The 25,030-nt window shown below is 32.4% G+C and overlaps 1 protein-coding gene across 10 annotated transcripts in view; it reads left to right on the forward strand.

Moving 5' to 3' along the window:
* Positions 1-25,030, forward strand: part of Atrnl1 (attractin like 1) — an 833,524-nt gene that overhangs the window by 77,279 nt on the left and 731,215 nt on the right. For all 10 annotated transcript variants that reach the window (XR_010046243.1, XM_063244803.1, XM_063244801.1 and 7 more), the window contains exon 8: positions 1,510-1,765. Coding sequence is in view for 9 of the 10 variants with exons in the window: in XM_063244803.1 (XP_063100873.1) it covers positions 1,510-1,765 (256 nt within the window). In the remaining variant the exon portion in view is untranslated. The remainder of the gene's footprint in view (positions 1-1,509; positions 1,766-25,030) is intronic.

Here is a 25,030-nt window from a genome sequence, read left to right on the forward strand (position 1 = left end):
AGGACCTAATCGAGAAATGGGCAACAAATAAATAGGTAATTCTCAGAATAAGAAATATAAATGGCCAGTAAATAGATGAAAAACTGTTCCACTCTGCTGACCATTAGACAAATGCAAACTAAAACAATACTGTGGTTTCATCTTATTTCAGAAAGACTAGTCATCATCAAGAACTCAAATAATAAAAAGTATTGGCAGCATTGCGGTGAGAAAGGAGTACTTTTAGATTACTGGTGACAATGTACAACCATTATGGAAATCAGTGTGATTTCACAAAAACTAAAAATTAGAAGTTCTCCTTGACTCAGCTAGCTATTCCCCTTTCAAGTGTTTTCCCAAAAGAGATAAAGACATCACATTACAGTGATAAACGTATACTAATGTTCATATTGGTGCAGTTCATAATACCTAAATCTTAAAAGTAGCCTGTGTGTCTGTTATCAGACAAATGGAAAGGCAGTGTGGCATCTATACACAATGAAATACTACACAGCTATAAAAGAATGATAAATTTGAGACATTTGTAGGAAAAAATGAGAACATAAGATTAAATGAAATAAATCAGATATACAAACTTACATACTGTGTGATTTCTCTCACATGAACAACCCACAGTATAAGTAAAGAGAAAAATAAAAATAATGATAGAAGGAAAATGGGGAGATAGATCTTTTGCAAATGGGAAGGGGATCAAGTGTCTGATGATAGACTAGGGAGTGGGGAAGGGAACATAAAAGTATTTAAGGTATGTCATATAAATGTACTGATTACCCACAATAATGCAATCATTTATGCTGTAAACATGAACTAAAAAAATGTAAAAGGAAGAGGGAATCTAGGATGGAGGGAAGACAATGGGTAGGGGAAGGAGAATAAGAATTAAGGTATTTGAAGTACATTTACTTGCTTGTTAAGATGAAGGTAAACATGTACTAATAAAAAAATGTACTCAACATGATGCACAAATATGGTCTGCGTGTTTGAGGAATAATCAAAAAACAGCACAAAATATGGCAAATAGATGATAAATTTTGAATGTAATGACTTGGGGCTCAGATCATTCAACTATTGAAGACTGTAGGTAATATTGATCAGCAATTTAATGTGTTACTTTCCTGTTGTATGAAAGAAGTAAATTACTCTTTCTTGTAGAACTACCATACCCTTAAGTTTTAACATTTTGAATGAGCTTATTGTGGTTTTCATTTCCACATTATTTCAGTGGTAGTGTCACACAGAATAATTAAATTAAACATGGTGATTACTTGACACAATTTAAGTATTTAACATATCATACTATAACTTTTTGAAAGTATAGAGGTCTTCCAGTACATGAAAGATTTTTTTGTGTATGTTTTCCATTTGAGTTTTCGCAGATAAGAGCTATACATTGTGAAGGTTGTGAACAGTTACTAAAATTTAATGTTTAAACATGACTTTTAGTTTAAATTAATATGTACTTTTAAGAAATAACTATTTTATATATATATATATATGTTTAATTTACAGGAAAACATCTTTATGTATGGAGGCAGAATTGAAACAAATCATGGAAATGTTACAGATGAATTATGGGTTTTTAACATACATAGTCAATCATGGAGCACAAAGACTCCTACTGTCCTTGGACATGGTCAGCAGTACGCTGTGGAAGGACATTCAGCGCATATCATGGAGTTGGATAGTAAAGATGTTGTTATGATCATAATATTTGGATATTCTGCAATATATGGTTATACAAGCAGCATACAGGAATACCATATCTGTGAGTGTTTTCAAAAATTGATTTCCTTATTGGTTGAGAATGTTTTTATTTTTAAAGAAATCTAAGTGAGTCAAAATGCTGAATTATTTGAGATTCAAATTGTAAGCCAACAACTAGTGATTTTAATATTAGCTTTTTGATTATATTAGATTTTGTTCCTTAGCAATTAAGTTTATTCTCTTGATCAAATGAGGAACGATACATACCATTCTCATTTTCCAAAACTTAAAATTATTTTTAAGTTTGAGAAATTTCAGTAGGTGGTGCTTTTTCCTTGGATTTTGCTTATAAATCAAGAGCTGTGAATAACATAATCTCCTTAATATACATTCTATTATTTCAAGATTTTTCATTTTCCAGAATTTTATTTCTAACGTTATTGCTATAACTGTTTATAAATTATTCATTAAAGTAGGCTTACCAAGAATAGTCTGTTGACCTGTAAAAGAGATTACCACCTAATGTGTGAAGGTGATTAGGGCACTCTACATAATTTCTGTACTATACTCTTACTCTTTTGTTTGTTTTTTATGGCACTTTATTTTTTGCATCCTTTATGACATTTTCAAGCAATGGTAACCTTTTTGTTGTTCTTGATTGTCTACAAATATGTACCCTATGATTGCTATTTAGAGTGAAGAACGTACTCCATTTGTGACTGCCAGGGCTTTGAACTCAAGTTTTTGACTCTTGTGTGTTCAATTGTATGTAGCTATTTAGAGTCCTTGCACAATTTTGGTGAGAAAACTCATTTCAGATTATCATTAGTAACAACAGAAGAATGTATGTAGACTCAGAGAAAACTGTCCTTCACTGTTCCCTGTAGTCCTTTGATGACTGTTTTCATCTCTGCCTCCTTGACAGAGCTGGTTTGAAAATGGGATATGTCTCTTTTTTACTCTCTATTGCTGTTTCCCTTCTATTCTTAGCTCCTTTCTTATCAAAAACTCCACCTCATTTTGTATCTTATATTATCTGGTCTTACCTCTTACTACCTTATCTTTTTGTATCCATCTTTTGCTTCTCGTTTTACTCTTATTTTTTTGAAGAATTTACCTTCCAGCTTATTATCATTCTGTCTAGAGTATATCAGTCAACTATTTTTATGATTTAAATATTCATATAAATACTTCTTGTAATACATGGTCTCTTAATTTCTTTGTGAAAGACTTGTCTTCCATTTTACATGATCTACCGTTTCTCGTTGCCATACTGTTGATCTTGTTCTGATATCACTGATAGTCTTTTAATGCCTCTTTCAAGTATAGTATCTTATCCTTCAAGTTCACTGATATTTTCAGCCTACCTGCACTTATATACTGTGACAGTTCTTTGACTTTTCCAGTGCTATTAGCCATTGAGCCTCTAATCATTTCTCAGTGTCTTTCATCTCTGGCCCCTGATTCTTTCAAGCTTTACATTCTTAATCACCAGTCTCAAATTGCCCCTTGTATGAAATCCCTGTCAGTCAGGTTTGGTCTGTTTTCCAGTGTTCCCTAAATATTTTATACATTTTCTTTTTTCCTCAAATTTCCAATACTTTTTTCTCTGTCATCACTTTCAGCTGACAATATTATTTACTGAGAAAACAGATGTAATCTAATAATAATCAAAAGAGAATTTCTATTGATGGGAACACGTTGAAGTGCAATGGTTAGTAAACAATCCTTCATTGCATTAGTTTGCTTGCAGATGTTATTGTAATCACAAGCTTATGATAACATGGAAACAAGCAAGCCATGATTGATTTATTCTGATTTTTCACGTGAGTCCAGGAGTTAAGGAAGGATTATAAATTTTCGTGAGTTCGATCCCTGGTACCGATAAAAAGGAAAAAGACAAAAAATAAATAAATAAATTTTCTATGAAAAAGTGCTGGTACTGTTTTTTTTTTTTTTCTGATTTTGTTGTTAATTTTTGGTTTATTATAGAGTTAGGAAAGTTGTAGGTATTTTCTGCCTTTAAAAATTTACTGAAATTTTATTTATTGCTTAATTTTCATAAATATTACATAGGCCTTTGGGAGAAAGTAAACCCTCTAATACCGTGGGATTAATACACATATTAAAGATTTACATATATAAAAAATATATGTACATAATCTACTTTATTATTTGTATTGTTTAGGTCTTCTAGTACTTTTTTACATGTGTTCTGTCTTTCTCTGGAAGTTGAATTAAGATCATAAAGTGATAGTCTTTGTGCCTATTGTGTATTCTGGAATTAATGCTTACTGGAATTTGCTTTTGTGAATATTAACTATTTTGTGTTAATTGTGTATTGTATAATTAATGTTATAATGTGATTTTGCCTTTATGGTTATTGATCAGCAGTCTAGCTTATACTATGTCCCTCAATAGTTGTTTCTTGATATACTTTTTCTATCTTTTTATTATCATTACTATTTAGTGTTTCAGAATAAAAATTTATCTCTTGTGAATGAGTGAGAGTTGATTTTGTTTTGTGATTTCCACCTGTTTTTTGTAATTTTACTGTACATGTTTATATTTCTTTCAAATCATTCTGCTTTCTTTTATTTTCTGTTTTTCATTCTGTTTTTTTTTTTTTTTTTTTTTTTGTAAAATTCTTTGTATGTTTAGGGTCCCCTTCCCTCACCCTTTTCATGGGAATAAGTTTGGTAATTTTTGAGACCTGCCACCATTAGTTTCCTCCATGTTCCTTCTCGTGTTGCTTTCTATATTGTTACACTTTGCTCTGTCTCTCTTAGTTTTGTTTTTTGAGCATTTGCATTTAATTTGGAATTCCTTTTAGATGCTCCTAGTTTTTGTGGATATATAATTTTTTTCTACTCCATCCACCTCCCCCATGTTTTCTTTTTGCTTTATATGGGCTCCCCAAGGATAATATGATGATTTACAACTAAATCATTTCCAGCCTTGTACTTGAAATGTGTTTAAATTCTTTACTAAATCTAAAGCTAATATTTTTATGTTTTAATTGATCTCCAATTTATGGACTACTGTTTCTGCTGTTTGTTTAGTTTCAAACACAAATGACATTATATCATTTTTTATACTAAAGCTACACAAAAATGTTTTTACAGAGGGGCTTGTGGGTCACACAATTTCTGTCAAAACTAACAAGTTCTGTTGTACTGTGAAAATAGCATGAAAGCAGCTACACATAATACATAAACAAATGGACATGACTATGTCCCAGTAAAACTTTATTTGTAAAAGCAAGTGGTTTTTACCCCTGCTCCTGAAACACAGTGTATGCTTCTTAGGCCCTACCAAATTTGGGCATTATATATAAAGAAAAATCATGTTCCCCAAAGACATGATTTTCAGTTTGTACAAAAGGTTCCCACAAGGAACAGATTTTTTTTTGGTTCAAGTGGAGAGAAGGCTGAAATATATGGTTTCTATTTGCCTCTCTAGGGAAGATTTTTAAAAAGTCACTTTTTCACTGAGGTTGTAACTGTATAGTGATTCTGACTTTCTCTCAGATCCAGTAGCTTTATGGGCCCACTTTCAGTGCTAGCCATTGAAACAGCAAACTACATGTTTGGTGGCCCATAATTATCCTTCACAATATAGTCTGCAGCTTATAGTATGCATTTCATCCTTTTTGTATTTGCCTTTGTTGAATGACAATCTTATTTAGCCATGAGATACAATGGTGGTTATGCTAGGAAAGGCTAGGAAAGTAAAACAGATTTATTCTTATTTGCCATAAATGATAATGATTGATAAAGGTTGTTGGCTAATACATTTTTATCTCCATTTTGAAATAATGTGATAATAATACAGCAGGTATACTTTTGGTAAATTTAAGAATATTTCTGTTGGAGTCTTTTGGATTAATCTATAAATAAAATGTCATTTATTTATTTATTTATTTATTTATTTATTTATTTATAATAGAACTCAAGGCCTTCACACAAAGCTACGTTCCTAGTCCTTTTTAAGACTTTATTTTGGAACAACTTATTCACTATTTTGCTTAGACTTGGCTCAAATTTATGATCCTCTGAGACTATAGGGATTATAGGCTCGAATTACAGATATGTGCTACCATGCCTGGGCCCAAAATGTTTTTTTCTAAATAAATTTATCAACAAGATATTTTTGCCTTAATTTTTATTTTACTCATTTCATTACTTATCAGGCATTCTTAAGAATGCAGTGTAAGATGAAAAGGGAAGAATTATGTTTATGAGCTTTATAAGAATAAAATGAACTGTGAGCAGTTTAGATATTCTGTGGATTAACTACAAAGTAAATCATCAGTTTTTCTTTATGTTTTAATAGTAAGATTAATTTATTTCCTTATTCCTAATGCATTTTGAGTTGTTGCTTAAATGTTGAGAGTATTTGGTGTCAAAAATGATAAATACTTTCATTTGGGAAAGGTCTTACAAAGATATGAATACAAGACAATGGGTAAATATAGTTGAAAGATGTTTGAATAATTAAGTTTACTATTCAGTAAGTAAGTGCTACTTTAGGGGATGGTAGTATATTAAGTAGAACTGCTTAGATTATAAATGATGAGATGATTTATCATGTTAGTTATCATAAGTGCTTATTACTTCCACAGAGAGAAGTTTTTTCCTTGTTTTTAGTTGGAACCTACTATATGTGATTCTAGTTTAGTCTCTTTCCTGATGGATTTTAATGGCGTCAACTACGCAAATGTAGGTTGAATTTACTTTAGGTATTGCTACATATTTGAAGTGTCTAGAATAAAGCATCCAAGTATTTTACTATTTTAAGAACAAATAAAACAAATTTTTATAACCAAATAAAAGAATAACGATAGTTAAAATACTGAAAATAATTGTGAGGTTTATTGGTTCTGTGTTTAGTACTGTGAGTCTCCTTTGAGGTTTTGTCATAATTATATTTAGAACAGAGGAATCATCTCACTTATTTTAATTATTATAATTTGAGTGTTAAACATTAACATTAAAATAAGGTACTAGAGGATATTTTTTAACTGTTAAGACTGTATCTAAATAGTTGGCTGTAATTATTGACATTACTGTTCCATGAGGTTTAGCATCTTTCTTGAGCTAAAGAATACCTCTAAACGTTGGGTTGACTTTGTAGCTTGGAGGAATGTATATTAGGTTCCACCTGCTTTTAAATATATAGAAAAATGCATATCAGCAATGACACTTAGGCATTTTTCCTTACTTTTGCAAGATTTGTTTCTAGAAGAATACAGATAATGACCAAAGAGCCCACTGTGAATCTGTATGTTTGTGATTGTTTTTTATAGTATTTTAATCAAATTATATATGCTATATACATGCATATTATCTCTCTAGTAATGATTCACAGAGCACCGTGTTTGATATTCTCTATTTGTCTCTCTGGACTTACCTTACCCTCTTCAGTTCTGCTGCAATGGCTTTCTGCCTTCCAGTTGGGATTAGCCAGTGGGAGGAGTCAATATAGATATGAGGGAAGAGATGAGTGAGGTTAAGCCATGTTGTTTCTTCAGCTTTTTCCTTGGGTTAGGTGGGGTTCTCAACAAGGCTTCTGGAACCACTCCTTTTTTTTTTTTTAAACCTAGAGGTGTTTAAAGGCTTTCTCTCTTGTGATAGTTAATGATATTGTCCTGGCCACACTTTTATAAATAGCCTTTTTAGTAACCCTTTACAGTTACTGAATTTGAGTGTATCATCTATAGTCTTCTTAAATGATATAGCTACCATTGACTCTTTAGAGATTCAGATATAACTTTTTACCTAAATGTTCCTTCATCTATACTTATTATGGAGTATAGGAAGAAGAGATCTTTTGCCAGAGGACTTAGTACTCTGAGAAAAGTCTTAGCAGAAATACAAACCTTTTTTGGAATAGTACAGAGCTAGGTCCTCTGGTAGTCCATTTTTATTAAACTTTATTCTTATACTTAAAACATTTTATGACATACGGTCATCACTAACATTTATTTTATTTTAATGTTAAAGATCGGTATATTTACCTAAGATTTCAGTAACATTATTATATTTCATAATTAATAGTCTCATTTGCTTATACATTTTTCAATTTATTAAAAGTAAGCATTTGTTTGAGTCTTTGAATTTTCTTTTTATAATGTTCATTCTAACTCAACTGTGTTATGTTGTCAACATAGAAGCAGTCATGTCTTTCTAGCAAAACAGTTTCAAAAGTATATTTAAATGCAGCTATTTCTAGTATTCCTGTAAGCTTCCCCTTTAAAGTCATGTTCATTAAAAATATTTATTGCATTTTAAGTATTTTTGATGTCTCTGCTATTTTGAGATCAGAATCTTTTATATATTTTTCTTAAAAGTAGTTTAATCATATATATTTTCTAGTTTTTGACATTTAAAAAAGGAAATTTTATTTTATATCATTTCCCGAGGCTTCTCTATTTCATTTATCAGTGTATTACCAAATGTTATCCAGTTCATTATGTATTACTTCAGTTAATTCTTTTACATTGCCATGTTTCATTGATTGTATAACCCTTCCACAGTTTATTGACATATTCTCTTTTTTTTTATCATCTTTTGGGTTTGATGCCTGACAATGTTCATGCATAATGGCAGTTTTAAGGCATAGCGTGACAGAATGATTGTATTTTAAAAAATAAAGAACAATGCATAGGACTTTTAGGCAGAAAGAAGAAATGTCTTTTTTTTTTTTGGTACCTGGATTGAGCTCATGACCTCACATTTGCCAAGCAGGTGCTTATATCACTGAGCTAAATCCCAGGCCCACGATGAAATATCTTAAGGGCAAGAAATTTAGACTCATATCAGATTTTCCAATAGTAACATAAAAATTAAGATATCTATCTATCTATCTATCTCTATCTATCTATAGCCATACAAAATGCATCTATGACTGTTTCTGTGTGCCAATAAAATTTTATATGCAAAAATAGTTGGATTTGGCCTGTGGATTGTAGTTTGCCAAAATTTGTCCTAGAGAGTGAATTGAATACTGTGAAGAGATAAATGGGAAAACTTTAGAGTAAACAACTGCTAGAGAATATTTTGTGTATTTAATTTCTGGGCTAGGAGTAAAACCAAGGGGGTAATATGGTAGATGGCTAGTATGAAAAGGTTATGTGCTCTTTCTAGGTTGAAAGAATGCAATGAAAATGGAAGGAGAGAGGAAAATAAAGCATCAAAAACCAAAGAATTTTACTACTGTATCAGAAATAGGAGTCAAAGGATGCTTTTATGACTTTTGTTGTGCTATAAAGATTTACTGGATATAGATTTAGTTTCTTTTCTGAGCAAATATAATTATTTGTGATGACCATTATTTTATAAATTTTATTGTTTTTGGAAGTCTTTTAAAGAGTAGGAGAATATTTACTTATTTAAAATTATATCATAAAGTATTCTCTGTGATTATGAGATAGTTCTGTTAGGCCTTCTAAAAATCTAAGATACAGTATGGGATTTTTTTTTTTTTTTTTTTTTTTTTTTTTTTTTAGGAGCAGAAATATTTATTGAGAGAAAGAAAGCTATCAGAGAGAGATCAGAAGGTGTCCTGAGTGGGTTTCCAAAGATTCTATATTTTCTCAGGATTTTTATAGACTAAAATCATGAGATGAGCGGGTCTAAAATTGGGGAAAACTGGGAACTCATGAGGTAGATGGGCATGAGGTGGGACAGAGCTATGTTTAGCCAATAAGATTAATAGTTCAGATAAAATTGATTAAATTGGAAACAAATGGGGAAGCGAGTCACATAGAAAGTGGGCATTCTTAGCAGCAACTCTTTCCTAGGGATTGTAATGGTGACTCCTGACTTCTCAAAGTAATCCAGATTTAATCCCTAAGGATTATTCTGTTTTGCCTTCTGTTTTGAGATCTGGCCCACAGCAAGAGGTGTGTCTCCTCCAAGGTCAACAGACATCTGTACGGTTTTTTCAAGGGCCCAGCCCTGTTTGACTGCCTGTAATATTTCTAACTAGCTCAGCTGACTGTAACATTCCCCTCTCTGAAGAATATCGGGAACTGCCATGAGGGAGAGATGGATGATGACCAATCTGGTTTCTTCAGGCTGAAAAGGGTGTAGTTGTTGATTAGCAGTCAGAGATATTCTGCATAGGGTCTACCTAAAGGCCCTTGATAGTCACCAGGCAGTTTCATTTTTTTTTTTTTTTATTTAAAGAAAAGGAAACAAAAAAATACATGGAGATAAAAAAAAGGGGTAGAAATAATACAAAATTACAGAAAAACAAACAGTAAGAAGTTGCTGGTTGATAAGTTACACATTGTCATCTTAGAAATAGCTGTTTAGGTTATAGAATTAAAGTATTTAGAATGACATTCAAAAAGTGATACTACAAACCGTTCTGCTCTATGATCGAACAAAAGCTCAGTAATATGGTTATCAGTCCTACACATTTTTTGTACAAAGAGAGTAAGATTAAACATATCAAAACAGAACAAAACATTTAAAAAAACAATTTAAAGAAATACAGATTTCAAAGTAAGTCCACTGGAGATCTTCACTGTCTATCTAACTGTCTTTAGTTTCTTACAAATAGTTGTCCCCATCTTCACCCACTTTATATACTTATTGCATATTATAGAACTAATCAAATCATTACAGGATGATGAAGGCTTTTTAGGTCCTTTTAGGTCCTTTTTAGTTCCAAATTAGGGAAGACAATAATAACTACCATCGCATCTCTCATTCTCTTTGTGATAGCTGTACCCATCTCTACATATGCTGAAATTGAACTCAAGAAACCAGTCCAATATCATTCTAATCAGTGAACAATAGTATTGCTAGAATTTATATCATAATGCTACAAAATTAGCCTCGGGTTTCTTAGCGTCTCTTCCTCAGAGTATCTGTTGATTACATCTTGCATTATATAATCTGTTCCCGTAAATAATTAAAAAAAAAAACCATGTGTGAATTTCTACATATATATCTATCCTCTCTGTATTATAGGGAAAACCAAGTCATAGCAAGACAGCAAAACAATTTCCTAGAAAAACATGCAATGGATAAGACATATAAGACCACAATATAGATGATCTTCCGTAGTTACTATGTTTTCTCTTGTTATTTTCAATAGATTTGTCCACAACACTGGCTTATTATAGTTAAACATAGTATCCCCTATTTTTATAAAAACTTAACTTTGACAGCATTGTAGGATTTGAAAGCTGTTACTAGTTAATACCAGTATGGATATCCTTTACATCTTGTCATCTTCAGAGTAGTTGCCTCTACTTTTAGGGTTGATACTAACAAGCATACCAAATTCAAATAAAATCAGCCAAGGCCAACCCATAGTCTTATGATTCAGATTCAATTAAGATCAGTCATAGTAAGACAATGTAAGTAATACAGGATTTCAGTTTAAGTTAATAGGAAAGTAAGGATAGTTACCATGGTATAACCCGCTATTTTTGGGTCAAGAGGTCTGTGCCCTCAAATCTGACATGAGTGGACAGACCAGAACAAATTAAATTCAAACTAAATATGGCGATAAGACTACTGTGTCTTTTAAATCCTTATACACCATTAACAATGACCTCTGCCTTTTTTTAAATAATGTTTCAGTGCTGTCTATACTAAAGACTATAGCTTATCATCTCTGCCTCATGCCTGCTACTCCACTTTTCTGCTATAATTTGTCTACCTTATTCCCTCATTCCACTGTCTGCCCCATTCATTGAGGCCTCTCTGCCACTGTTGCTGGAATCCTGGTATCTCTTCCTCTCTTTCTCTGTAATGTCCTTCAGCACTCTCTGCAGGGTTGGATTGGTGGCTACGAACCCCCACAGTTCCTCCTTGTCTTGGAAGTATCTTATTTCTTCATTAATTTTGAGAGAGAGTTTTGACGGGTATATGAGTTTTGGTTGCATATTATTTTTTTTCAGGACTTGGAATATTTCTCCTCACTTCCTTCTTGACTTAAGAGTTTGTGTTGATAAGTCTGCTGTTATTTTGATAATTTTCCCATTGTAGGTAATCTGCATCTTTTCTCTGGCTGCTTTTAATATTCTGTTCTTTTGGTGGATTTCTGGAATCTTGATTATTATATGTCTAGGCATAGATCTGTCTTGGTTGTAGGTAGCTGGTGTTCTGTATGCCTCTTTTATCTGGATATCATTTCTTTTTGCTATACATGGGAAATTTTGCTTTAATATATCTGAATATTCTTTGTATTTCATTTTTGGTTGCTCCTGCTTCCTCACTCACATTCTTTATTCTTAAGTTATGTATCTTTTTGTCATCTTCTAGTTTTTGAATTGTTTCTTTCTGGTTCCTTGTTATTTTTAAGAGGCTTTTTCTTTCACGATCATATGCCATAAATCTCTCTTCAAGTTTCAGAAGACAAGTCTTTAGTTTCTGTCAAGGCATTTTGCCAGTGTTCAATGGAGTTTTTAGTTTCCTGGTATTCTCTTTGGATCTGTTTCATGTATTCTAAGTTATGTTTAAATTCTTCTTCAGAAGTTTCTCTTTCTTTTCTGATTTCTTCAGTTCTTCCATCTGTGTTCTCTTGGGCGGGGCTTGTCATTTCTTTAATTAATCTCTTTATATCTTGCCTCACTTGGATCAGGAGTACAGCTTTAAATTCATCTATGAGATCATGAAGGTATCTTTTAATTTCAGCTGATGCTGTGTCAAGCAATGGATGGTTACTGTGCTTGTTCTCTTCAGTGTTTACTTCTCCTGGGCTTATTTTCTCATGTTGGGCAGCTGGAGATTTTTATTTTAAATTTTTATCTCTTGTCATGCTTCTGGCTTCTTTCAGACTGGAGTGTCCTGGGGGTCTCTGGCCTTCTCTGAATTGCTTAGGGCCTTTCAGAAGCATGCTGACTTGAGTTTTTGCTGTCCTCCCCAATTTGCTGTTATCTGGGGTAGGCTGGGATGCAGGGACGGTACAGGGTAGTCTCCAGCCTCTGTGCCAGTCAATCTGTAAATTAGGCTGTACTTTCTGGATGTCACTGAGTTGTGACTATTTTGTATCTGCTTATTGGGCCCCAAGCAGAGGCTTGGTTTAGCCCCAGTAGCTCCTGCCAGTTCTCTTTGTACCAGAAGCAGCTGACTAATGTCACTATGGCACAGGGTTTTGCCCAAATCCCAGCTGTTCTCTTCCAGACCTCTCTGTGACAAGAGCACCAGAACAGCAGATCTGCCCAAATCCAAGATGTCTCCCACTAGTTCTCTGTATGACGCTGAAGCCAGCATGTACTCAGGCTCTGCCCAATTTCAAGATGTCTTCCACTAGCCCTCCCTACAGGGCGACTCGATGATGTCACCGAGCTGTAGATTCTGCCCAACTCTAAGATGTCTGCCGCCAGACTCTCTGTGTTATTGATGTCCCCGTGGTGGTGGGCACTGCCCAGTTCCAAGATGTTCTCTGGCCAACCCCAGCAGCTGCGGGGTCCCCAGTACTCACCAGGGTTTGGTGCAGGTCCTTCTCCCGGGTCCACCGCACACCACGCCGCCCACCTTTCCTATGCTCCTGGCACAGCGCAGAACGGCAGAAATCTGCACAGAGTGCGCTCCCGGCACAGTGCGGAACGGTCAGAAATCTGCACAGCATTTGGCTTCGGAGCTCCAGAGCCTTTCACGATCTCCTCTGGTGCAGCGGGGCAGTCCTGGCTGCTTCTCCGGGTCCCAGGTCTCAGTTTCTAGCAGTCACCAAAAGCCAACACAGCTTTTCCTGTTGGGTCCACGGGTCAGTTTGTTGATTTAAAGGCGCGAGATTTGCAGCCTCCCGTTATCAGCCTTCACAGTCTCAGCACAACTTTAAATCCTCCAGCTGCACTGTCTTGGTGCATTATCCATTTGTCTGGCCCTCTCCATGTTGTCATATTCTAGCTTCTAATATGATTTCTCCGGAGAGACTCTCCGCCCGATCCCCTAGCAAGCCGCCATTTTTTTTCTCCCGGCAGTTTCATTTTGAGTGGCTGTGCAGCTTTAACTCTGGAGGAGACAAAGCCGAAGAAAAATTAAGCATACATGGCCCTGATAATATAATTCACAGGATAAGTATGAATATAGTTAATAATATTAACTATAGTTAATATTTCTACCACAAGAATCTAGTAATAGCTTCCCATAAGGAGGAAAAGGATAATCTGACATGACATTAATTTGTCATCTAATATCTTGAATGGCTGTTGAGATTCCAGATGGCATTAGACATTCTAACAGCAACACACGACGATACATGTGCAGTTGTAAAAACTGAATGCTATGTGTATATATTCCTGATTGTTCTGCTAATATCTCAGTATGGGATCTTAATATTACTATTTTTCCTGTACTTTGAAGGATTGGGCTATTTCATCATCATCAGTCATTGCAAGTTATGTGGGCAAAATTTAATTACACAGAAAACAGAGATTTCTTAGAACTATTATGTCATAGAAAAATAAATTGTCATTCATTAATTTTCTTATGGCAGTACCCAAAGTATTTCTCACATTTAAAGAAGGCATAAGATTGAAGGAAACAGTATTATAGCCTGCTTTTGGCTTTTGTTGTACACAGTTGAGAAGTTAGAAATTTTCATTTTCTGTCCAAAAGTGTACGAGGAAAAAGTTGAGGAAAATCTTTCATGATTATTAGAAAAATCAGATAAATACAAAAACATTTAATAGCTATGAATTTTAATGATAGTGAAATTGATCATTATTAAGCTAAATGTCAGTCTATGAATCTTCAAAATATGATACCCTAAATAAATTTTTCCAAACTCAAAGACTCGAGAGTAAACAGTGTCTTTTATCATATTTTTGCTACTACAGTTATTTTGTGTAAAGAAGTTTGCTACATTTGAATTGTTACTATAATTTATGCAAAATAGTTTTCTTTTAAAGAGAAAAAACAAAACAAGGTTGTAGAATTTCAAAAACAAAATAATAGGAAATTGACAATGGCTAATATATTGTATATTGTTATCTTAAAAGATGCTCAGACTACAAGATATAGGCAAGCATAATTGATCAAAAAATGTAAGTACAAACTTTTTTTAACGAACTAAGAGAAGTCAGTAGTATAATTATCTTAGCTATCTTCTCTCTGTGTGTGTGTATAGTCCTTTTTCCTTCCTTCTTTTATCTGTTCACTCATCCCAATTATTCTTTACTTTTAGCTATGTCTTTCTGTTTCACAATCTGTATTGTAGATTTTGGATCTTATGCACTTTTTCAGTTTCTTGCATTAGAGAGGCAATATGATATTTACACATGTGGGTCTGGTTTATTTCACTTATGAGCATGGACCAGTTGCTTCTATTTACCTGTAAAAGCCTCAGGTTTATCCTTCTTTATAGCTGAGAAGCACTCCATTAAGTAAAAATACTACATCTTTTTGATCCATTCCTCTGTTGATGGGCATTTGGGTTGTTTCCAAGATTTGGCTATAACAAATTGTGCTGCTGTAAACATAGGTACACATAAATAACTGTGGTATGGTATTTTGAGTTCTTCTGGGAAAATGCCAGAAGTGGGATAGCTAGGTCAAATGGGACCTCTACTCTAGTTTTTTAAGGAATCTCCACAGTGATTTCAACAGTGGTTGCATCAGTCTGCACTCTTACGAACAGTAGAGAAGAGTTCCTTTTTCCCCACAGCCCCTCCAGTGTTTGTTATTGCTTGATTTATTGATAATAACCATTTTTTCTGGGGTGAGGTGAAATCTTGGTGCTGTTTTTATTTGCATTGCTCAAATGACCAATGACGTTGAACATTTTTTCATGTATTTATTTGCCATTTGTGTTTTTTTATCTGAGAAGTGTGTATTCATCTTGAATCTCCATTTTTGAATTGGACTGCACAATAGGTTTTCATTTATTCCTTTTTTTCTGTAAATTATTTCTGATATGATAATGTAAAGGAATCTTTGAACTATGGTAAATGGTGATTACTTTTGTTTTACACTGACACATCAGATAAATAACGTAAGAATGAAGGGAATTAAGTGTACTATGAAAGGTATAATACAGACTACTACAATGAAGACATAAATTGTAAGCAACAAAAAAAGTAGCTGAAAAAAAACCCTCAAAAATACATCATATTGTACACAGCAGTGATAAAATATAACTACATGACAAGGTTGAGATCTGCAATATGAGTGAATGTAAATTAGATTAGCTTGCTTATTAAAATATTTCAGATTTATGAGTAAAGCACAACCAAAGTCTGCACTGTACATAGGAAGTATCTAAATCATTCAGAAGGATTAAAAATAAAGGAAGAAAGATTTATTAGAAAATGATAATAATAAGATAGCAAGAGAGGTGGTCCTGATACCAGAGAAAGAATTCAGGTCACCTGAACATTATGTGAGGAAAGCATACCTTATAGTGTTTAAAACCATATTTCACGATAAAAGTACATAGTAAAAAAGGCTTTTACAATATTTAGCTAACAACCACTTACATAAAACAAATTATAGGTGATAGAGAAATAGCATCATTGTTAGCATAAAATAATCAAAAATTACTGTCAATACATGACAGAACACAAAGTAAAAGAAGATAAAGTCAACAAAATTTGTATTAAAATATGTATGGTGTCTGATGGTAATGTTCTTTCAAGCGTATATGAAAAACTAACAGAAAATGATAATATACTTAGATTCAAAGAAACTGTTAGTACTTTCCAAAAAATAAAAGCATGAAAAACACCTAAATTTTGAATAGAACTTGTCTATTAACCCACCATATTCCCAACTGAGAAAATGTAGAAAAAATATTAAAAGAACCAAAAACAAGGCTTTATTGCAGAATATAATTGACAGTAGATTAGTTTAATACATTTGATTCTGTATTTTTGAAAAACAAAATAGAGGTTTATGAGAAATGAAATAATAGAGGTTTAGAGAAATGAAAAAAATAAGAACTGAAAAAGACGGGGAATAGCATTGGTAGGATTTGTTTTTTAAAAATAACCAATTTGCACACTTATGCAAATACATTTAAAAATTTAGCAGAGGATCATTTCTTAAAACAATTGTTTCAAAATTGAAACCAATAGAAATAGAACATTTTATTATATAAAGAGATTTTTGAAGAAAAATAGAAACACCACCAGGTCTAGCTGATAGCACAGTGTATTTAGCAAACCTCTAATCCATCCCAAAGCCATATAAATTAATTTAGAGAATAAAAGTAGAAAGAAAAGTTCTAATATATTTTAGAAAGAAACTATACTATTACCTCTTGATATAGTTAACCAAGAAATGGAAAACCATAGAATTGTATGATTAAAAATAAAACCTTTTCCTATTAACACAACATTTTTAAATAAAACATGCCAATGCACATTAAGAAACAAACCATAAGTAAGTGGGATCTAGAACTAGGAATCCAATTATAGTGATAACTATCCTCCTAAGGTAGATGGAAGGAAAAAACAATCAGATATTCTTTATTGGTGTTAAAAATTCCATTTCAAAATCAGAACTTTTGAGAAAATAGGATGATTATTCTTTGAATACAACAAAAATGTGTATTTCAACATCAAAGCTAGCATGTTATATTTAATAGGGATACAAATATTTCTATTAAGATAAAAAATTTTTTAAAAAGATGCCCACTATCTCCAGTGCAGAATAGCATGTGTAAAATGCTAGTTTTTGTGTAAGGGTAATACAAATATACTTATGCTTACTTATATAAGGAAAAGGAATACAAGAAGGGTAAATCAGAAGATGGTGGAGACTAGCATAGAAAAGGTAGGAAATGAAGTGTATTTTTCTGCATTTACACTTCTTAAAAATACTTTTGAATTTTAGAAATGTATCTTAGAAGCATATCAATAATTTGCATATTTTAAATATTGAACTAGAAAGAAAGGTTTTACAATGACTGCCATGAATGAACCCGAGTGTTTCATATGTGTATTGGTATAATCATGCTGAAGGGAGAGAAAAGGTAAGGATTTTTGAATATAATATTTAAATATATACCCCCCCCATGGATGTGAGGAATTACAAACAAATCTTTCAGATTTGCCTTTTGAAAATTTTGGTGAAGTGATTCTGAAGTTATTTTAGATATATTGGTCCATTGAAGAATGAGGAAAAAGACCAGATGTGATGGCACAAGCCTTTAATCACTGCACTCAGGAGGCTGAGACAGGAGGACAGCTATGAGATTGATGCCAGCCTGAGCTACAAAGTGAGTTCAAGAGCAGCCTGAACTTCATAATGAGACCCTGTCTCAAACCAAAACAAACCAAACCAAACCAAACCACACCAAACCACACCACATCAAACCAAACCAAACCAAACCAAACCAAACCAAACCAAACCAAACCAAACCAAAAGGTTTACCTGTGCACCTAGTTTGAAGATAATAGGCAATGTATTAACCATTGTAACTCTCCTGCTATCTTGTTTTGTATCATTGTTTTTATTGATTTTTCTCTAAAAAAGGAGAATGTTGATATTGAGAATCAAGGTTTTCAGTGTGGGTAGATGAGAGATACACATATAAAATGGAGAAGACAAAGACTAATTCTTCCCTGAATGGATCAAAATTTGGAGTATAAATTTGTTGTTACATAAATAGATACATAGATATAGATGTATATATAGATTCTTCTGAAAGGCTCTAACAGCTGTAAGCACCCCAGTAATAGTAAGCACAGAGAGAAGCTGTATTCTCAGATGTGGTTTCTAGTATTTATCATGAAAAGGCAGCAAGACTTTGGAGAATTTGCTGATTTTAAAGCTGACTTCGGTTAAAGATGAACCTGCTGTGTCTTTAGGATCTGATGAAGAAAATAATGGGTCAATCTAAAGGCAAGAGGAGTTAGCCTGTAGGAGCCCCCAGTGATAAAATCTGTGACAACTTGAGTTTCAAAATAATTCATAAACTATGATAAACTGTTGAAGAAACAGGAATCCACTAGTTTAACACTGAGAAAAGGCATAAACAGAGAGAAAAAAACCTGTTTTTTTTTCCCACGTAGCCTACTAATTGGCAAAAGCATTTTGCAACAGTGATAGTAAAAATTGACCTTTGAAAGAACTGTTAATGAATGTTGAGTTGGGGAACTGTTTTTCGATAGGATGTGCATGGCATTGAATTTTCTACCCTATAGATTGTAAAGTACAGAGGAAATCATAACTGCATAGTTGGAAATCGTGTTAATCACCTTGTTGGGGTAATTAAAGTTAGCAGAAACAGTAGTAGAGCACCTTGTGGCAATTTAGCTCAGCAGCATAAGTACCTGCCTTGCAAGCAGGCGGTCGTGAGTTTGATCCCTGGTACCGATAAAAATGAAAAAGCCAAAAAAAAAAAAAAAAAAAAAAAAAAAAAAAAAAGAAATGTCAGAGCAGGATCTTAAAACTGTAAGTTTATTTATTTGTAAGCACTTTAGGCTTTGTGGATTATAAAATCAATGTTTTGTGTACCCAATCTGTCATGATGGTTGAAAGCCAGATGTAGATGATATCTAAAAGAATAAATATGGTTATGTGGAAACAATGAACACAGGATGGGAGAAGTACTTGCCATAATTATGATAAAATGGTTGCTATTTAAAATGCAAGAGGAACTAAAAAAAAATTACTTGATTAAAAAGTGAACAAAGGACCTCAATAGACATTTCTCAAAAGAAGAGATACAAATGTCCAACAAATATAGAAAATGATGTCCAGGTTAGTGAGGGAAATGACAAAGTCACAATGAGCTATTATATTATACCTAGTACAATGACTTTTATAAAAAGACAAGGGATAGCAAGTATTGAGAAGGATGTAGAGAAAAGGAAACTTTTACATTGCTGTTGAGAATAAGTTTTTCTCCTCCCTCCTTTACCTTTTTATTTTTTTCCAAAGCACAACAAATACAAGAGGCAGACTAGATTTGGCTTACAATTCATAGGTTGCTGAATCATGGCTGTTAGCATTCCACCTGGAAATAAGTGACCTGAATCTCATCAAGATGTAATGTAATACCAGCCAAATGTCAAATGGAGAATATTCTATTTAAAACAATAGGACGGCTTTATTTTTTAAAAAATGTTAGTATCTTTTTAAAAGTTGAAAAATTGTTACAGATTAAAGGAGGCTAAAGAAATATGGGTGTTGAAATATGGGTGCACTATGTGGTTGATGACAACTGGTGATCTCTGACTTTACACTGCACAAAAAAGATTCTATGAAGGCTATTGTTGGCACATTTCTTAAAACAATTATGTATGTATGTGAAAGCATTTCATTTATTGTTAAAATTCTTGAAATGGATAATTAATATGATTATGTAGAAAGAAAGTGCTCATTTTTAAGAAATATACCCCCAGGTATTTAAAAGTAAATGGGAATGGTGCATACAATTGTATGTGTGGCAGGGATGAAGAAGGCAGGGTAGGAGGGGAAATTAATGGTAAAATAAATAGAATAAAATGTTAACAATTGGTGAACTTGAGTGAACCTGAGTTACTTGACTGTTCTTGCAATTTATACCTTTAAAGTTATTTGCAAACAATAAATTAGAAGTACATGTACAGTTTTCTTTATTTGGTTAAATAGAATATATATTTACCTATTACATGAATTTCTGTGAACTTACTGTGGCAGTAAAGGAAACATTAGTTTGTCCTTTTTTCCTGTACTTAGAATTATGGCTACTAGAGAAGCTATAAAATTCAGTGGGGAGTTATGTGAATAGTTTTACTAACTTGGACAGTAAAGCTCTCCTGTGTTAGTCCTGAGGGAAATATATTTCACTGCAGGTTAGCAGTACCTCATAAACTTTCTAAGAATCTTATTGTGAGTCTCAAGGTAAATATAATATTAAGTTTTGCTTTAGAATTTTTAATGCCTTTAGAATTTAGGAGGTGTATTTGAAAAGCTATTGTTAATGTAACTTTATGTTAACTTTTTTCTTGTGGTTTAAAGATCATTATATTTAAATATTTTATTTTGACTAACATAATAATTGCATTTAGAAAGTTATTTTTCTTTGTGAAATATAGTAACAGTTTGTCACTTTTTCAGCTCTTAACATCACATACTGTATTTTTCAAAATTCTAATGTGAATTGCAATTATAAATTGGGCATTGATGTTAAACAAACTAGTATCTGAAAATACAAATCTATAATACAAATAGATAAAGTGGTGCTATGGTTTATGTTTAGATGTCCCCCCTCCCCCCAAGCCTCATGAAGTCCTGGAGATGATTGTGATTGGTTTGTTGTCTAGCACTGGGACTGGTAGTGTGAGTGCTACACCTATCCAGGAGCAGGTAGCTGACATACAACATAGGGAGGGAAGGAGGCATGCTTTGCTCCCTTTTGCCCTTTTGCTCTTGTAGCTTGCAGCTACTGTGAATGCTTGCCCCTTAGCCATGCCACCCTGCCTTGGAGCCTGCTGAGTCCAAAAATTACAAGATAAATAAACCTTTTCTTCTCTTATTTTGGTTGTCAGATATTTTTTCTCAGCAGTGAGAGAAAAAAATAACTGAGACAGGTGATAAGAATTAGGAATTTTTAATGTAAATTTTCAATTTAAAATTAAGTAATAGTTCATAAATGCAGAATTTTATTGTGTCTTGAAATTAGGCTTAACATGTATGGTGGAGTTTCATTTACAGAGTAACTTTTCAGCACTAATTAGGCAAATTCAAACAGTTTAACACTTTCACTATAGCACATAAAGTATCATTCTAATAAATTTCTTTGAGACAAAATTGAGAAAAAATGAGATAAAATTTAACTCTATGAGTTAAAATTGTGTACATTTTTTATATTTGATAAATATTTTAGAAAGTATTACAAAAAGATTTTAGGTTTGGTAATTAAAATTTTACCATATGATTATAAACTTTATAAGTGATATATATATATATATATATATATATATATATATATATGAAAATATCTATTGACTATATTAAAAGATTTCAGTACATTTAGGATTCAGAAAATTCTAATCTTTCTACTGCTGTTTTATGTTATTTCATTGATGGAGATATCAGTGTGTTAAAGACAGCTATTCTATGTATATATTTTAAAAATTGATTTATATTTAGGAGAAATATTGACATCCTTTAGATTATACTTCTTGGTTTTTCATGAGCATGTAGAACTTTCTTGTGCAGTTCTGTCACTCTGTATAGATTGACCCTGTAAGTATTTGGAAATATCTTATTTTTTACTTGCCTTCTATTATTTAGTCAGGCATCCTTGGTTCCTGCAACACGCACAGGACAAAGTTTCCATTTTACATCCTTCGTATGCTTTACGTTAACATATCCTTTGGATGCTTAACATTAGAGAATATTTTTTAATCATTATCATAATGTAGCTAACATTTGTCATTTAATCTGTGCTAGGTAATGTAAACACTACATATATTACCACGTTTAGTCCTCAGAGTGACCATGGAAACATGTGCATGCTGTTTTTACACTTTTGCAGACAAAGGATGTGAGATACATACTTCATATCACCAGTCACCAATTGCTCATCTGTTAATGACAAATCAAAATTATGTAAACATAAAATTGTTTTGTAGCTCAGTGGTAACATGCTTATGTAACATACAGGAGGTTCAGGTTCTCAGTCCCCAGAATTGTAGAAAAAAAGTTTGTATCTGTGTCATCTTTATCTGTATCTATATCTCTATTTAAGATGTAAACTATCTTAGCTGATCCTTTGTCATTTTTACCATTCTTTCAAGAAAAACTTTTTAATGAACTTTCCAAATCTAACATAACAGAACACATTTTTAAATGTGAGTTGGTGACCTTGCTCTAGACATAATGTTTTATTCGCACTATTAATGAAACCTAAATTTGTATTTTGTAGCACTCTTATTCTGTTGACTAATAGATAACAAAACACCTTATTTGTCTCATTTTTAAATAAATACTATAAATCAAGGTGTGCTCTGTCTTGTTACTTGTGAAATTAATGTTGGAATCTCAGTGAAATTTTGATAGATCATTAAAGTAATTTTAGCTTTTGTAGTTTTGATTAATATTTATTTTTCGTTTTTTTGTTAGTATGTGTTTGCAGTACATAATGATTACATTCTTCATGGGGAGTTGGTACATGTATATAACACATATCCCTCCTCGCCCCTTGCCCTTCTTTCCACTTTTGATCCTCTTCCCATCTGAAAAACATCTATCTCTCTACTTCCTATTATCTGTCTTTTGCTTTACTTTTTGTTTATATTTTGGATTTCTCATATAAGAGAAACCATGTGATATTTAATCTTGTGTATCTGATTGATTTCATTTACCACTGTGGTCTCAAAATACATCCATTTTTTAAAGATATCTTCCCCAAAGAGTTAAAGACATCATATTACTGCAATGCTTACATGTCCAAGTTTATAGCAGTAGGATTCATAATATCTAAATCTTGGAAGTGACTTATATGTCCATCAGCAGTTAAGTGGAGAAAGAAAATGTGGTATTTATACATAATGGAGTACTACTCTGCTGTAATGAAAGATGAACTTGAGTCATTTGTAGGAAAATGGATATACCTTATTTTTTTATTCTAAATTTTGTTATCTAGGATATAGATAGGATTCTTTATAAGCAATCATTTATATCACCAATTCTTTGCCTTTATTATGGGAACTGACAAATATATTGAAAAATAAGACATTGGCAATAAAAGGGGAAGAATACAACCTATAGACTACGACATTTGAGAAATTTCCAAGGAAAAATAATATGCATATCTCATTTAGACCCTGATTTAAAAAAAACTTTAAAAAAACCTTATAAGATGATTTGAAATTTCATACTGACTAGGTACTTCCTCATAGTAAAATTGTTAATTAAAAAATCTCAGTTGCAAGTCTTCAGATTGGGCATAAAACCATGAACTTTTCTAGAAATAATCTCGATATTATAGATAACATAAATATAATTCTTTTTTTTTCTGTTTTATGAAAACCATTATGTTCACATTGCTTTTTCCAAAAATGTTTAATAGATGTTGGTGAAGCTGTTTGTGTCTGGAGATTTCTTTGTGGCAAGGTTTTAAAAATCATGACTTCAAAATATGTGATAATTTAGGAAAACAAAGAATTCTCGTCATATTTGAGGATTTTCTGGCTTTCATAATTTATATAAATTTGCAGTGTTCTAACTAAAATACTTCATAATTTTTCTTAGTTAATTTAAAAATACTGTATAGTCATGTCCCTCTTTATATTTCTAAGTTGGGTACCTTGGGTCTCATTTCTTGTTGAACAGTATAAATCTTAATATTTCTCAAGGTACTAAATTTTTTTGAGACAGAATCTCACTTTGAGTTCAGGCCTTGGATTTATTTTGTGACCCTAGCTGGCCTCAAACTCACAGAAATCCTTTTGCCTTAGCCTCTCTAGTATACTATATTAATTCTTAATGTTTATTATATCTACCTTTTAATATATTTTGATTTGCTGTGATATCTTTCATGCTTTATGTTGGCACTTTATTGTCTTTTTAGGTTTTCTGCTTTTTAATGTTTCTTAAATATATGTATTGAAAGTTGTCATAAAAAGTAAATATGGCTATAATTATATTCTGCATACTTTGTTATATGTTAATTGGTATTTAGTTCAAAGAATTTTGAGTTACACAGTAATTTGTTTTTCAAATCCCATAGTTCACTCTGGGAAGTGTAGTTTAAAAATGTCAGTCAGAGGATTTTTAATTTGTTTTTGCTCTTGTTTTTTTTGAGACAGGGTCTTACTGTGTAGTTTAGGCTGGCCTTGAAGTCACTATGTAGCTCAGGTTGGACTTGAGCTCATAGTGATGCTCATCACACTCCTGAGTGCTGAGATTATAGGTGTGTGCCACCATGCCCAGCTAAGGATTTTTTATTTTTGATTGTTTTTGATTTTAGGTTTATTGTTTTGTGATAAGAGAATACATTCTGTAGTCTGTAGATATATTGTGGTCGTTTTTTTTTTTTTTTTTTTTTTTTTGTCTTTTTGAGATAGGATCTTTCTATTTTGAAAGTTCATAAAAATTCAAATAATTATGCAAAATTCTTATATTCTGTGATTAACCTTTTCCTTATTTTTATTTTGCTTTTTAAAAATATATGTCCATGTCTATTATTCTATGTTTTCTGTGCATTTTAAGGAAAGTTGCAAACATCAGTACCTTTGACCTCTAAATATCATAGTGTACCGATTAATAACTGGAGTTTTATTCTCACTTTTAAATATAGAAATTGTTTGCAATGAAATGCATAAGTCTTACAGTACCAGTGAGTTTTGATAAATAATGTTCATCTGTGAAACCCAAATTCCTATGAAGACGTAGAATATATGCTGCTACCTGAAAATGTTTTC

Source organism: Cavia porcellus, unplaced genomic scaffold, assembly GCF_034190915.1.
Source record: "Cavia porcellus strain 051 isolate PalLab524CR breed Dunkin Hartley unplaced genomic scaffold, mCavPor4.1 scaffold_2, whole genome shotgun sequence".
NCBI classification, from domain to species: domain Eukaryota; kingdom Metazoa; phylum Chordata; class Mammalia; order Rodentia; family Caviidae; genus Cavia; species Cavia porcellus.